This window comes from Sinocyclocheilus rhinocerous, unplaced genomic scaffold, assembly GCF_001515625.1.
Source record: "Sinocyclocheilus rhinocerous isolate Xijiao unplaced genomic scaffold, SAMN03320098_v1.1 scaffold293, whole genome shotgun sequence".
Taxonomy (NCBI): domain Eukaryota; kingdom Metazoa; phylum Chordata; class Actinopteri; order Cypriniformes; family Cyprinidae; genus Sinocyclocheilus; species Sinocyclocheilus rhinocerous.
The window spans coordinates 267224-283641 of NW_015643297.1; the positions used below are offsets into that span (position 1 = coordinate 267224).

Sequence of the window (16418 nt, forward strand, 5' to 3'; positions counted from 1 at the left end):
GTGAGGACACATTTATGAGCCATCATTTCATCAGAGTTGTATATCATGCTGCGAAACTTAAAACCTTTCAAAAATCAACATATTCTGACAAGACTAGTTTTTCTGTCCCAATCTGTCAAGTCTGTATTTTTCCTCACACAACATCTGTAAAACATTCTGTGATTGCTGATCCCAATGGTTTTCCACATTTTTGACCCGGCCTACCCTTTGCGCACTAATCTTCTGCATGCTGCACTTTTCAATATGGACGGTATCTGACAAAAAAGTAATATAATAATTTAACTATATGAAACTTTCAAGACTGGCCATTTTAATCCCAGCCAACAAATCCAGGTTTTAAATGTTTTAAAAAACATTTCTTTCTTGGTTATATGAAGGTTGAGTGAACATTCCAGTTTACGTCGGAACATCTCTGAACGTTCTGAAACAAGTAGTAGCTACCATTTAAAAAAAATGTTAGATGAACATCCAGCTAAAACGTTTCAGAAAAAAAGTTCCATGAATGATGTAGAAAACACACACTTCCACCTCTGTAATTAACATGGAGATGGTAGTCCTGTTTGAATCAATACATAAAATCACAGACATTGTGGGGGAGATAAGAACTGTAACTAAAGGTTATTCAGAAAACCATCCCCTAGTCCTATCCAAATAGAGCTTTTAAGGGGTCAGCTCTATCCTCATTAGTCTACGTGACAGTTGCTGCATGCATTTACGCAAAGCAGTGTCAAGTCAAACATCCATTCCTTCCCCCCCCCACATATAACATTTAACTAAAACCATGAGTAATGTTGGCACTGCTTTGCGTCAGGTCTCTGCGACTTGTATGTTCAACTTTAGTGCATGAGAAAGTTCTCGCCATCTGCGATAAGCTGTTAAAAATTCTGTCTGTATAAGTGCTAGAGTTTTCGAGCATCTGATGCATAGTAGGTCTTGCTACCAGTTCTAGTGGGTGGCGATTCAACATGCCAGGAGGGTGAGCTCCATCATTTCAGAGCGAAGCGTGAATCTTAGTTCCCGGCACAGATCAATGACACATCAGCGCAAAGTGACAATTCAGTGCCAGAGAATCGTGCAAATAGATGCTTGTGCGTGTCTGTTCTTGTTAATAATGTTTAAGCTGTCTTGCATAATGCTTTTAATGAGATACATGCATTAAGAACAGTGGATATACTCTTGAGATTTGTGCATTGCTACTTTGACCATGCAAGCAGTAACGTCTGTGATTTTGGATTCACAACTGAAGCAAAGGCTAAAGCTCCATTTAGTGCAGGAAAACAAGCATTCACACACTGGTAAACAGCTACAGTTTTCAGGTACGTACCATAAACCCAGAGGGATTCGGCACAATGCAGATAAGATGAGCAGGGAACAGATGGAACATGGTGCCGATGTACGCACCTCCTACATAAGCCTGGGACTGTTAGCATGGAGATCTTCCAGAACATTCTTGGCATCAAGAGGATCTAGTCACCATCTGTCTCCCAGGACAACCTCCCAACATAGACCTTCTCCGCCTCCTGCCACCCCTGTGTTCATCAGCTCCGAGATACGCAGACGCCTGTCAATGAAATTCACGGGCAGTTTGTCTTGGGTGAGCAAACATGACCATAAGACAATTATATTTAGGATCATCTGCACCACCTGTTAAGTCTATGAAAACAGATGACGGCATGGTATTGTTAACTGGAGACGTCCACTTCGCCAGACTTGTGTGAATCAACAGGAAAAATTACTAAATGCACACACAAAGCGCAGCCAGAAATGAGGCCATTGATGAAGAACACAAACAGGAGTGAATTCGGTTTCAGTGTGAATGCTTCAAACCGTTCAATACCAACTTGATTCTTAAATGGGGACTCAAGGCCCTGTTTTTGTAATTTGATTGCTCGTAAGCTCTTCATAAAGTAGGTTTTTGGTCCACAATGACATTTTACCTTTATCGGTCTAATAAGAGCCTCCAAAATTGTATACAGGAATAATGTTGAAATGCCATGCCATTTCAGTTTGATCTTGTTGTGGATAATGTTTCAAACTTATTTTGACACACCGTAACTGTAAACAGTAATGAATTGCATTTTTAGTGAAATATTATACATAATTTGGAAAAATATAATTGGTTTAGTTAGATATTAATAATATTATGAAACTGTAAATGAAGTTAAGCAATACATAAATACAACAAATAACATTTTAATATTTATTATATATTAGAAACTGTTATATGTCTGTATTAACGGTAAATTTGTTAAAATGAATTATTTTGTTGTTGCATGTACAAAATATATTATTGTTCAATTACAATAGAATATATTCAATTCACAGCACCTTCATTAACTGAATAAAAACATCAAAAAGAAAAAAAAACAAAATGCACATACTTTTTATATCACTTTGTAGATGTACAGTTAAAAAATCTTTTTGAATTTTAAGCAACAAAAAAAAACCCACTTATTTGAACACAACTGACATAATTACGTAATTATGACTTCTCGACTCAAAACAAACAAAAACAAACTTTCCATGAGGTCTTGAAAACACCACGTGTAGCTACTATGATGCAAAGATGGCAGCATCCATAATGAATATTTCACTGGCCGAATGTGCTAGTTCAACAACAACTGCCATTGCGATTAATGCCAATGCCAATGCTAACAGATCACTTTCTCCAGCTATATTAAACCACTTTGAGACCATTTTCACTGTGGAAATCCAGTGTCAATGAAATAAATACAGCAATCATACCTCAAATCTGAACAGTACAGCTGAAAATGAGCGTAAACCCCCCCTTTTGCAGCCTTGGCAAATTTGCACTGGGGCAAGGACAGGGAGTACGCAAGGCACCTGGTCTCGAAATCAATCATTAGCATGGGTCGAGGGCGGTAATTAGGCGTTCAGGAGGGAGCGTGTGGGACGAGGTGACGAGGAGCAGTTAATGAGGCCACGGGCTGGGGAGGGCTGAACGGCCGGCACCGCGGGAAACTTCACACACACGCTGCAATTATACAGGCACAGTACACAAACATACGATTCAACACCCAAGGAGGTCAGGCTGAAAAATGTGCTGTAACATAGATGACAGTCTAACAAAGCTTTGAGAACTGAGGCGCTATTTTTGTTTTGTAGTAAGCAAGGCAAAGGAATGGCCTGTCCTTCTGGAAGACCACGGAAAATGCAAATTAGCATTGTGCTGTAGGCCTAATCTCTTTGTACTATACATAATTAAAAAAATGTTTTAGTTTCTTATATTGGCTTTTTTATAAACAAACAAATAAATATTTCATAATTTAGCAGGCCCATTACAGTACCGAAACGGTTTATCATGCAAAAGTGAACAAAACTATATCTAATATTAAACTTTTAAATTTAATTATTACCTTGAAATATTTTTTTGATGATTTCTTGCGATGTGATTATTATATATTAAAATATATTAATTATATATTTATATATAATTAGATTCAAATATAATTATATTTTAAAATGAGAATAAAACTAATAATACTATTTCTATATTACTACTAATAAATATAATAGTAAAATAATTAATAATATAATAATTATTATTATTATTATTTCTGGCAGTTCCAACACTTTTCCACATTTTAAAGCAATTTTGAGTAAATTTAGGAATAAGCTAAACTGGCATTAAATGAACCACTAGATATTGGTTGACTTTTAATAGTAATACCATAGCATATATCAACGTACCACAGTATTATTGAAACCAGAACTGTTGCCTACTGTTTACTGTTTTCTAGACGACTGGAACGGAGAGCAATAACATTTCCTTAACCTCTCTCACCTTTGAATTTACAAAAGACAAAACGCTCCAAAGAATGAAGTTTGAAGGCTTATTAAATCTACTAACGTAACAAAGACTGAAGCACACCAACTGTTTTCAGAACAGATGCTATGTTAACTGTGGAGTGATGAGTAGGTGTATGAATTAGCCCTCGAGTCTCACTTCCAGTCGGAGAGAGAGAGAGAGAAATGGTGTGACTCCAGCACGGCAGCGGAGGCATTCCGAGACTTCACCGACTAACTCGACTCAAAGCCTCACACGCGGCAGCCCGAGTGCGATCTGAAGGCAATGATTTTCACTTAATCAAAGCGGATCATGCAAAAGCGCAGCAGCTCCGTGAGTTCTTCGGAAAAGCTCAGAATATAAAGTGAAAGTGTGAATATAAGCCTGCTCATTAGGATTTTCAGCAGGTTTGAAAATTCAGACAATTAAATATATATGGTTTAGGATTTAGATTATTGCAGTGCTCTGATAAAAGCAGTGCTGTACTGATATTCCTCATGCATTAACGCTCTGCAAGTAATTAAGACCAAACTACTTAACATACATGTTCCATTTAAACTTTGTTTTGTAGATTATTTCAGCTTTTGGGTCTGAAAATGTTATACTTCTTAAGAATTGTGCAATAAACACTATGCACATTCATTCTATCTATCGATCTGGGTTTATCATTATATAATATTTAATATTATATATATATACACAGTATAGAGTGTATATATTATCATGACATTTTTCTCTTTCTTTTAAGCATTTTTCATATATTTGTATGAAGTGCCAGACAGTTTCGTTTCGATTCTACTAGGCTGGCTTTTCAGGATAAAAGCCATATCAAGCTCTCAGAGTGCATTAGTACATTAGGATCACAGTCAGCCCTGTAGCTCCAGCTGATGTGATTAAACTATGGTTGATGTTCAAATGAGAATCTATATGGCTCCATAAAGATCAAATTCATGCCTCACAAGCTGAAACGAACGTATAGCAACATATTACAAACATGAAATGAGTAAAACGGTAGCATACACTATTGTTGAAACTACATTGACTTGAGGTTTCTGGTTAAACATGTAACACTTGAAAAGTTGGCTTTCAAAGTCACTTTCTTTCAGGTCCTGATGGCCAGTGTGAATTTATCATGCCTCAAACAAAATATGTTCAATAATTCAAACTTGCATGTACAATGTGTTGGTGCAAAAGCCAACTTCCCATGCAAACACTCACCGAGCGCCTTCATCACTCTGGTTAAATCTTGCATGATAAGAAATGAAAAAGCAACTGCGATTTCAGGGTCATACACTTATAAGAACGTACTCTAGTTTGCGATATATTTTTCATGAACTGTATGTACATTTTGCATTGGTTCCTGAAGTTTATACAAGCATATTTAAAAGCAAGAAAAGTTTCTGCTGACATTTGCAGAATTTTTCAGACCAGCAAATACAGTGCTGCCCTAACCTATTTGAAAAAAAAAAATATATATATATAATCATGATACAAGATGTGGAAAGAGAAAAGCAAAGGTAGTTTATTTAAACAGTTTTCACAATTTTCATCCAATCAGAGAGCAGGTTCCACCTACAACATTAAAGATTACGACCTATTTGTGGAAGATAACCTTCTAGCTTTACAATCTGAAACCCATCAGCATTTAACATTTTCGCCTTACAAATGTGATAAAAACATTATGTGATATCTATCTGGAGAATAATGTTCTGTGGAAATCAATAGGGTGAAAAATGTCTTCATGATGAATACAAAACTGTCCAAAACAGAAACACAGACCACAAGCCAAGCCATGGAATATTGTGTGCTCCAGGACAGCGTCACTGCCTGCAGGTGTCATGGAAGGCCTCCAGAGTTCGGAAGTCCCTCCATGTTGGAGGAAGGCCCTCCTGCAGGTACTTGCCACAGCGTTGACACGGGGTCTGGAAGAGCTTGATGTAGCTCCTCAACCAGGTCTGCTCAAAAGAACAACACACAAATATTACAATTTGACAGAAGTGCTTTTTATCCAAGATCTGACTGGTTAAAACCTCCAAAAACTAAACAGCACTCCTCGTGTGAAGCACACAAGACTCTATTAACACTTAGAGTTCATTTAAACTGAGTCTGAAGTGACTTGAATGAATAAATCTTGGCCAAAAACGAAGCAAAGTACAAGACAGTATATTTTCCTGGCCAAATGCTGTAAAACTGTTGCGGCAGACACCCTCACCCTGCGCTGGCTGGCCACACTGCACTGGCATGGGACGTGTGAGAGCAGCATGAGGGTCTGTGGGCTCTCGCAGCAGTCACAACTCGACATTGATTAACAGCAGGAGGAGTATGTCTGCTCTCCTCTCTAACTCATCTTCACTGGGCCTCTCAGCACAGTCGGGGTTTACCTGCACCTGTCAGGACGCATTGTCTTTCCTAATTCATCTGCTGGCCCAAACCACCCTCCACTGATTCCCTGTTATTCATACTCCAATTAGCACACACAAAAGTCCAGCACCTCTCTCTCTCTCTCTATCTATCTCTCTATCTATCCTGTCTACCTTTCCATCCTGTCCATCCATCTATCCGTCTATCTACTCATCTGTCTGTCCATTTATCCATCCTGTCTATCTATCTACCCATCTGTCTGTTCGTCTATCTGTCTCTATCTGTCCGTCCGTCTGTCCATTTATACATCCTATCTACCTATCTACCCATCTGTCTGTTCGTCTATCTATCTGTCCGTCCGTCCATTTATACTTCCTGTTTACCTGTCTATCTACCCATCTGTCTGTTTGTCTATATATATTTATCCACCCATCAGTCCATCATTTATCCATCGTATTTACCTGTCTGTCTATCTATCCATCTGTCCGTCCATCCATTTATCCATCCAATCTACCTGTCTGTCTATCTACCCATTTGTCTGTCCGTCTATCTATCTATTCATCCATTTATTTATCCATCCTATGTACCTGTCTGTCTATCTATCCATTTGTCTGTCCGTCTATCTATCTATTCATCCATCCATTTATTTATCCATCCTATCTACCTGTCTATCTATCTGTCCGTCCGTCTGTCCATTTATCCATCCTATCTACCTGTCAGTCTATCTACCCATTTCTCTGTCCGTCTATCTATCTATTCATCCATTTATTTATCCATCCTATCTACCGTCTGTCTATCTACCCATTTGTCTGTCCGTCTATCTATCTACTCATCCATCCATTTATTTATCCATCCTATCTACCTGTCAGTCTATCTACCCATCTGTCTGTCCGTCCGTCTATCTATCTACTCATCCATCCATTTATTTATCCATCCTATCTACCTGTCAGTCTATCTACCCATCTGTCTGTCCGTCCGTCTATCTATCTACTCATCCATCCATTTATTTATCCATCCTATCTACCTGTCAGTCTATCTACCCATCTGTCTGTCCGTCCGTCTATCTATCTATTCATCCATCCATTTATCCATCCTATCTACCCATCTGTCTGTTCGTCTATCCATCTATTCATCCATCCATTTATTTATCCATCCTATCTGTCAGTCTATCTACCCATCTGTCTGTTCGTCTATCTATCTGTCCATATGTCCATTTATACATCCTATCTACCTGTCTATCTACCCATCTGTCTGTTCGTCTATCTATCTATTTATCTATCCATCCATTTATCCATTCTATTTACCTGTCTATCTATCCATCTGTCCGTCCGTCCATTTATCCATCCTATCTACCTGTCTGTCTATCCGTCTATCTGTCTATCTATTCATCCATCCGTCCATCCATTTATCCATCCTATCTTCCTGTCTATCTGTCCATCCATCCGTCTACCCATCTAACCTACCTACCTAAAAATATTTTTATGAAGCAAAAAGGACCTTGAAGCTCTTATTTGTCTACCCATCTGTCTGTTCGTCTATCTATCTATTTATCTATCCATCCATTTATCCATTCTATTTACCTGTCTATCTATCCATCTGTCCGTCCGTCCATTTATCCATCCTATCTACCTGTCTGTCTATCTGTCTATCTATTCATCCATCCGTCCATCCATTTATCCATCCTATCTATCTGTCCATCCATCCGTCTACCCATCTAACCTACCTACCTAAAAATATTTTTATGAAGCAAAAAGGACCTTGAAGCTCTTATTTGGAGAGACTGAAGACTGGTGATGGGTTTTTTAGGTTCTAAAAAAAGCTGTCCTGGGGATGGCCTCGGAGTGAAGTGCATCAACTGTAGGGTTTAAATCCGTGTACGGGAGAAAGCCCACGATTCCAGCCATGATCAGAATAGCTCCGCATTGATCTTACGGAGAAGTAATCAATCTCTCCTCTCTTTTCAAAGCGTAGAGCAGAGGTCGGCAGACTATTCAAAGACAGACCAGACTCAATGCTTAATATCACACACAAATATGCAAGCCATGATAAGGTTAACTTGTGAAGTTATTAAAGATTTCCAACACAAAATCAACATTTTTTTTTCCTGGGCGGAGTGTGATGCCATTTTATACATTTAGCAGATACTTTTATTCAAAGCTACAGTATTTACACAGTGCACTCAAGCTATCGATTTTCAGTATGTATGTTCCCTGGCAATCGAACCCATGACCTTGATGTTGTTTTTGCCTTCCTCTACCAGTTGAGCTATAGGAATATTTCTGTAAGAATGGTCTTGCATGCACCACACAGCCAAAAGCAGAAAGTAATAATTGCATGTAATTGTAATAATGCACAATGTCATTAGAATTTTAAAAGCAATGTACTATACCCACCATGAAGGAGCGAACTACAACATCAGGCATCTGGGGGAGCTGGTAATGCAGAAGGGCTGTGGTTGCATGATCAGTGACCTGAGAAAAAAAAAGATCACTGAGAAACACAACAGAATGTTTACTGCGACTACATTAAAATATGACTGCCCACATTTACAAAACCAAAACAAAATATGAGGAACCAGTTAACAAAATTGCCATAAAGACATAAATATATTTTACAGCCAGTAAGACATTTATGGTCTGTAATTGGTGGTAGAAAATGGTAGTGTGAACTAAACTATAACTGTTTTGGTGCCAAACACCTTGATTAGCATTCTAATAGGACTTCTAAAAAAAATTCAAAAAAAAAATAAAAGGGTATGAAAGTGTAGGATATAATTATGATTAGATTTTCTTCCAATATTTTGAGCATCGTGAACAAGTGAGCTGCTCTGCCTGCTACAGTATTTCTTGGCTAAAGGAAAACACAATTACATTTTTTCAAATAGTAATTTTCCAAGCCAACTACAAGATTTTCCAGGACATTTTCCATGTGTTTTACAGGACTGGGATGTTAGTCATCAATTTTCCAGGTTTTCCAGGACGCGTGGAAACCCTGTTATATGTGCACAATTGTCTAAATCCAAAAATATTCGTTATTTTCTTTAAGCAAAATATATGTATTTATATTTCTTTGCATACACGAGCCCACATTTGAAGAAATCCTAATTAAAATCCATTTTCAGATCAATCCACCTACATTTTTAGATTAACTCCTAAATCCAATTTTGCTGAAGAACACCATAACCGTACTACTTTCCCTAAAATCCCATCTTCCATCACTAACGTAATTATAGAAAGGGACTAAAAACGAACCACTTCAATCTCCCGTCATCGTTTCATTAGACTGCCAATGCTGACCAAAGTCCTTATGGGGAACTGTCTGGTTAATACCTCTCAATATTGATGCACCATGGGAAAAGACACTCAAATGGTTACTATTGAAGTATAAAAATCAAAAGTGATGCTTTTTTACAAACACAAAAAACATCTGTGGGAAAACTATTGGACAGCGGGGAAGAGTAACGAACGATTAATACAGAAGTGACAGCTGGGAGGGGAAGATGAGAGGCGGCCCGTCCCGCCAGTTTGAGGCAGCCTGGGTTCAAGTTAGTGTTCGCAGCCAGAGAAATAAAGAAATAAACAGGTCTGTGCTTTGATCAGCCCATGCAGATGCATGAAGCTCAGTTACAATGCGAGTGGGTTCTCGCAACCTCTCGCTTTAAGTTCCAGGCAGCTCGTCATGCACGTTCTCTCTCCTTTGAAAGGAAAGCAAGTTTTTCTCCCCCTCTCTCTCTCTTTGAAAGGTGCATCCGCATTAGCAAGACTACGTAGTTTCATCTGCCCCAGAGCGGACTGCTCTCTAATTCAAGCCTAATGAGATTCTGGGAGGGTGGAGAGAAGGCAACTGGAGCCCAGATGTTTAGGGGGCTGTCAAATGAGGGCGAAGTGGCTTGGAGTGAAATGAAATAAAATTAAAAAAACACAGGGACAAATGATGTCTGAGGGATGAAAGGCAAGGATTGGCAGTGGAGAGGTGACAAGAAATGCTACCATCATTGAGAAATCTCATTAGGATTTCACGAACACATGATTTGAATTTATTTATTTATCACACGGCTCAAACTCAATCTGAAAGACAACCACAGGATCATTTAATTAATGTTCCAAAATTTCCCAACGTATGATATGGGTAATGAGAAAGACACGCTCTGTTGATTAAACTGAGTTTTGTACATCCAGTGCTGCAGAAAGGCCAGTATTGTGACGTTTTTAAAATTTCAGTATCGACTTGGTAAGAAAGTACTAATAGCCTACTTTTGACAATAATCAAAATTATTAGTTAACAAGTTACGGAATTACTGAAATACTTCTCTTAAAGTTGACCAATGGATAGAAGGTTGGGAAACACATCGGTGCTCACACTGTCAAAAGTCAGTAGAGATGCACCAATCCTGATTTTTCATGGCCAATTCTGTTTTTTTTTTTTTTACAAGCAAATGGGCTGATTCTGATACTTCTGATTTGTTAATATTTATTTGATTTTTTAATGCAAGAGATAAGATAGAATGAAAATATGAGTACATGAACAAGATGCCTTTTTTGCTCTATTACAGGCCGAAATCTGTAGCCATTTGAAATGAGAGGCAACCACTGCATTTGAATCACAATCCAAACAAAGATGCTGCATACATGAGCAGTTTCTAATTTAAATGAGATTCAATTAGATGTATTTTCAAAATCTGAAGCAAAAACAGTATGGTCTGACTTTAGCTTCGTGAAATTATGCTTCGGAATATTTTTTAATGCAAGAGATAAGATAGAATGAAAATATGGGTACATGAACAAGATGTTTTTTTTTTTGCTCTATTACAGGCCGAAATCTGTAGCCATTTGAAATGAGAGCCAACCACTGTATTTTAATACATGAACAGTTTCTAATTTAAATGAGATTAAATTAGATGTATTTTCAAAATCTGAAGCAAAAACAGTATGGTCTGACTTTAGCTTTGTGAAATTATAATAAAGGCTAAAAATCGGTTGAACTGTCTTCATGTCTGTGGTCTCCCATGGTTTTAAAATCTTTTAAGATTTGAAAATTGTCTAGTGTGCAGCAACCTTTAGTGTGATATAGATTACTATATTAAATTATATAAATATAAAAGACATACAGAGGCATTTGGCCTCTTATCTTGAATCTTATGGGCAGTCTAAAGTGAAAAGTGAAATATTAAAACTCAAGTAAAGTACTGATTCTCCCAAAAAATACTTAAGTACTGTAACAAAGTATTATTACTTTGTTACACTGATTACACCACTGAATATACATCTTTAGCCACGAATTAGATGTAATATTTTACTTATTGATCTTAACATATCTTGAAAAAAAAAAACACCACCACCAAAAATTAATATACATATTTCAAGACGTAAAATACATAAAAAGTTGCAAAAATAAATCCTAAATGCATGGTAAAAAGTTTTAATATGACCGTCATAAACAAAAATAAAAAGTTGATTTGTTTTTCAATAAACAAATGGGCTGATTCTGATACTTCTGATTTGTTAATATTTATTTTATTTTTTAATGCAAGAGATAAGTTTTTTTTTTGCTTTATTACAGGCCGAAATCTGTAGCCATTTGAAATGAGAGCCAACCACTGCATTTTAATCACAATCCAAACAAAGATGCTGCATACATGAGCAGTTTCTAATTTAAATGAGATTCAATTAGATGTATTTTCAAAATCTGAAGCAAAAACAGTATGGTCTGACTTTAGCTTTGTGAAATTATGCTACGTAAAACTTCTCGGCACAAAACAAAAACAGCAGATGTTTGTTGTGATGCGTTTGCTGGTTCACTCACCTTTTGAAATGCCTGATAGTTGGACTTTGACCAGATGTCAAGCTAAAAAAAAAAAAAAGGACAGAAAAGTAAACATTATGCAATGAATGCAGATGCTTATTCCCTGGTCACAAATTGATTCAAAATAACATGGTACCCAAATTTTCTTAAACTCTCAACCATTCTTAAACTATTACGGCTACATTCCAAGAATCCATTTAAACTCTTAAGTGAATGTCTTTCATCTGTGTAGATCTGGATGCTCCTGCACTCCCTACACTCCACTTTTCACATTCAAGAGTTGTTTAGCTCCATAAATGATAAAAAAAACACAATAAAATGTACCATGGTAGAGGTACTCTGTATGACAAGCATGTTTGTTTTGCCACACATTTCCACATGTAGCAAAAATAAAATAAGTTTGAGTGTTTTTAGATTCTCATAGTGAATACTTTTTAAAATTAAATAAAATGCATATAAACAATTAAAGACTAAGAAAAAATATGCTATTTGGGCAGCATTCTTCAGGATGATTTCTGGCTGTTTGTGTAAGTATCTTCGGATTGATTTCTGCGGTTTAATTTTAAATAAGCAGTTTGAATTTTTAACATCCAGAAAGAGCTCATCTCATTTTAAAACTTCTTAAATCTATAATGAATTGGAATTAATAAATTTTTGTTTTTGAGGAGCTGCGTTGATGCATACTGTATCAACTGTTATTTTGCTTACAAGGATCGTGTGATCAGTCAGTGAGTGGTTTTAAAAGTGTTTTAGCATGCGTTGAGCTCCATGGATTCTCACTAAAGAACATGTCTTTGTATTTTCATCAGTTTAAAAAAACCTCACTGTGAAACATGTTCCATATTATTGCCACATGTGAGAAGTTGGAGTGTAGGGGTGGTCTGCCTTTTGTTTGGTTACATTTGCTTCTGTACATTTATTTTATTTTTCTGCAACCCAAGGTCATTACTCTATTTTTTTCCTACAGTCTATATTCTATTATTACCCCATTACACCTTAGACGGGGCATTGTAAAAGAGTCCAAAAATCTCAGAGGATGTCCCATTTATCGTCTAGAATTTAGAATTCAAATATTAAATTTAGAATATTAAACCTAATCTACAATTAATGACTCCAGAGTGTCCAGAAGTCAAAGTAACAAAAGTCTAGGAAAGCAAAAACCTCAAAACCATACACTCTAAAAAATGCTGGGTTAAATACAACCCAGTGCTGGGTAAAATAGGGACAAACCCAGCAATTGGGCTGTTTTGACCCAGCGGTTGGGTTAAATGTTTAACCCAACCTTCTGGGTAGTAACCCAACAGCTGGGTCAAAATAACCCAATTGCTGGGTTTGTCTCTATTTTACCCAGAACTGGGTTGTATTTAACCCAGCACTTTTTAGAGCGTAATATTCCATCAATTAATATAAAAATTAAAGCCAAATTGGGCAAAAAACAAACAAAGCTTGATTAAATGAAATAAAGTCCATCCCTACACTTCAACATATCTCGTGATCCCTAGCATGGTTATAAGACTTGTTAGTCGTGAAACACCACAGAGCTCAAGACTTTTAAACCAGCGCACCAAATGAACACCCCTGAAGGTGGGAAAAACAAACTCATCAAGACCTAGGAAATAATTAAATAAAGGCAGAGGCACACATAAAGAGTACAGAAATATTTGCAGGACTTCTACACTTCATTTGACAGTTTAAAGGTCAGTTCAGACAAGCCCTGTGTCTGATGTCAGGACTGTTGTTAGGGGGCGAAAAAACCCATCGCTAATCAACCCGTTGAGCGAAGGTCATCAGAAGAGTTTTCAAAGACGACAACAAATCAAATTGTTCTCTGATTCTAATATCAAACAGGCCCGGTGTCAGCATTTATCAGAGAAATCAGACTCCATCTCCCCTCTGTCCTCAAACCCACCTCCACACACTGCTGCCCTTTGAAGTAAAAGAATGCCAGATCGCAAATTACCCAAGAGATGTCTGAGGATAGTCTTTGAAGCCCTACTTTGATAGCATAGTTTCCCTTCTCCTACCCCTTCCTATCTTTTTTTTGTGAGTGCTTGGAGGTTCAGGCGGGCTCTGTTGGGCCTCTTGCATGTGGTTTTGGTAAGCTATGTGGCATCATTAGAATTGCAAGGACCAGAGAGAGGGCTGTCGATATTCTGTCCTGAATCGACACCTCGCACAGTCCCAAAAAGACCTCTGAGGTTGATTCAAGGGCAGGAATTTACTGTAGCGTTTCAGATAACTGTAAAATAAAATAAAAACATATACTGTATCCAATTTAATACTGCGATGGAACTGGAAAGAATGCAAAGTTCGGGCAGAATTTTTCAATATGCGTTGCTGGCTGTTTGTGTCCTCTGATGGGTTTAATTTTAAATAAGCAGTACGTATTTTTAACATCCAGAAAGAACTCATCTCATTTTAAAGCACCATAATTTAAAATCTATAATGAACTGGAATTAATTACTGTTTGTTAACTTGTTTTTGAGAGGCTGAGTTTCCTTCCTGAAGATGAGCAGATATTTAAACTCAATCTTGTTTCTGTTCTCTGCAATGTTTATTTATAGCAGACAAAAGATAATGGTTGAATATACACAGTGGTGGATAAAGTACTTGAAAGCACACTTAAGTAAAAGTATGGATGTCTTACCAGAAGTCACCGTTTAGAATATTACTTGAGTAAAAGTTTTAAAGTATGTGAGATTTATTTTATTAAAAGTATTTTTTTAATATTAAACTTACTTAAGTATTGAAAGCAAAAGTATAAGTAAATTCAAAATAGAAAGAGAGCAAATAAATATGAAAAAATTGTTCTATAGTATGAGAAGCAATATTGTGTTCACTTTAAAGGGGTCATATGATGCGATTTCAAGTTTTCCTTTCTCTTTGGAGTGTTACAAGCTCTTGGTGCATAAAGAAGATCTGTAAAGTTGCAAAGACTAAAGTCTCAAATCCAAAGAGATATTCTTTATAAAAGTTAAGAGTCAGCCACGCCTAAATGTTCTTTTTAGCAGCATCATATGACCCCTTTAACTCTTTCTTCCATTTTGTATCTTTGGGTTAGCATAAGAGATACTTCATCTGGTACGAAGACTCTTTCATTTTCAAACATAAGAAAACATTTCTCGCAAATATGGAATCTGCATCTGAAGTGGCATTTAGAATTATTTACACAGTTTAATGCAGCTCAGACATGGATGCATTTAACCAGCAGTTACAAATGCATAAATAATGTTGGATTTAAAAATAAAACATTGATTATTGATATTTGAAAAGATTTAAAACATTAAAGTTATTTGAAATGTGAAATTAAAGCCGCCAGTAGGTGGCAGCAAGTCACTGCTAATGAGCGAGTCATTGAGATTATATCGATTCATTCAAAAGGTTGATTCATTCAGGAATGAAACATTTGACTGTTTTAATGAGTGAGTCACTGAATCATTCGTTCAAAAAACAGATTCATTCAATAAGGAAACACCGTCCTGTGTGTCGCTCAGTGGCATAAAACAATTTGAAACTATTTTCATTGGTGAAATACAGCAAAAACAGGCATCTGAAATGTAAGTAACTTTTTGTAAGTAAGCAAGCTAATTTTATTAAACTTGTATAAAATCAATATTACATTTGTTATCATGCTGATATCTGGAGAAAAAACGGCACTCTTAGTTTATAATATAGATTAACTATATTCAGTGATATAAATATAAAAGACATACAGAGGCATTTTGCCTCTTATCTTGAATCTAATGGCCATTCTAAATGCGTTTTAATATACTAAATTACATTCACAGAGTGTATGCGTGCACTCTCTAGGTGTGTTTTTGTGATATACTCATAGACTGGGATATACTCGACAATGTCAGATTGCACATCGTTAAAACAACACTTACGATATTAGCGCAGACGATATATCGCATGCCCCAGACTTGAGTGGAAAATGAAATCATCAGCGGTTGTGCGAGCACATGCGCAATGCACATGCGCAATGTTGTTGTTGTTTTTTAGTTGTATAATTGTATTTAAAAAATGCTAAAGCTGTAAAGGATCCACGTGCAAAGGCAGTCAGTTAGAATCAGTCTCTTTATTGAAGACACAAAACAAGGCAGTCTGTCGTCTGATGACACAGAACTGGATGAAACACAAATCGACCGGGGATGGTCTGGTTCCGAGGACTCTCGTCTTGGAGAGAGCTCGTGGGGTTGGGCTCACTGGAAGCAGCCACCGGACAGAGAGAACACTAAGACGAGCACAGCACACTAAGCAAGACAAGACATGGTCAGAACTCTGGTTGTATCGACATGAAGGGCCAAACAATACCGTATGCATGACACACAATAATCCGACAGAGAACAGTGAGCCCAACCACTAGAAATAGAGTGACTAATAGATCAGAGTGGAAACAGGTGTCCTCGCAAAGCAGCCCGCACGCTGATTGTGATGACAAACAGGT

General features: G+C 37.0%; 1 protein-coding gene across 1 annotated transcript in view; it reads right to left on the reverse strand.

Moving 5' to 3' along the window:
• Positions 1-5336: 5336 nt before the first annotated feature.
• Positions 5337-16418, reverse strand: part of LOC107757301 (mediator of RNA polymerase II transcription subunit 27) — a 63409-nt gene continuing 52327 nt past the window's right edge. Inside the window, exons 6-8 of the mRNA XM_016574745.1 lie at positions 11972-12013; positions 8563-8640; positions 5337-5763 (exon numbers count right to left, since the gene is read on the reverse strand). Coding sequence (XP_016430231.1) covers positions 5629-5763; positions 8563-8640; positions 11972-12013 — 255 coding nt within the window. The 3' untranslated portion in view covers positions 5337-5628. The remainder of the gene's footprint in view (positions 5764-8562; positions 8641-11971; positions 12014-16418) is intronic.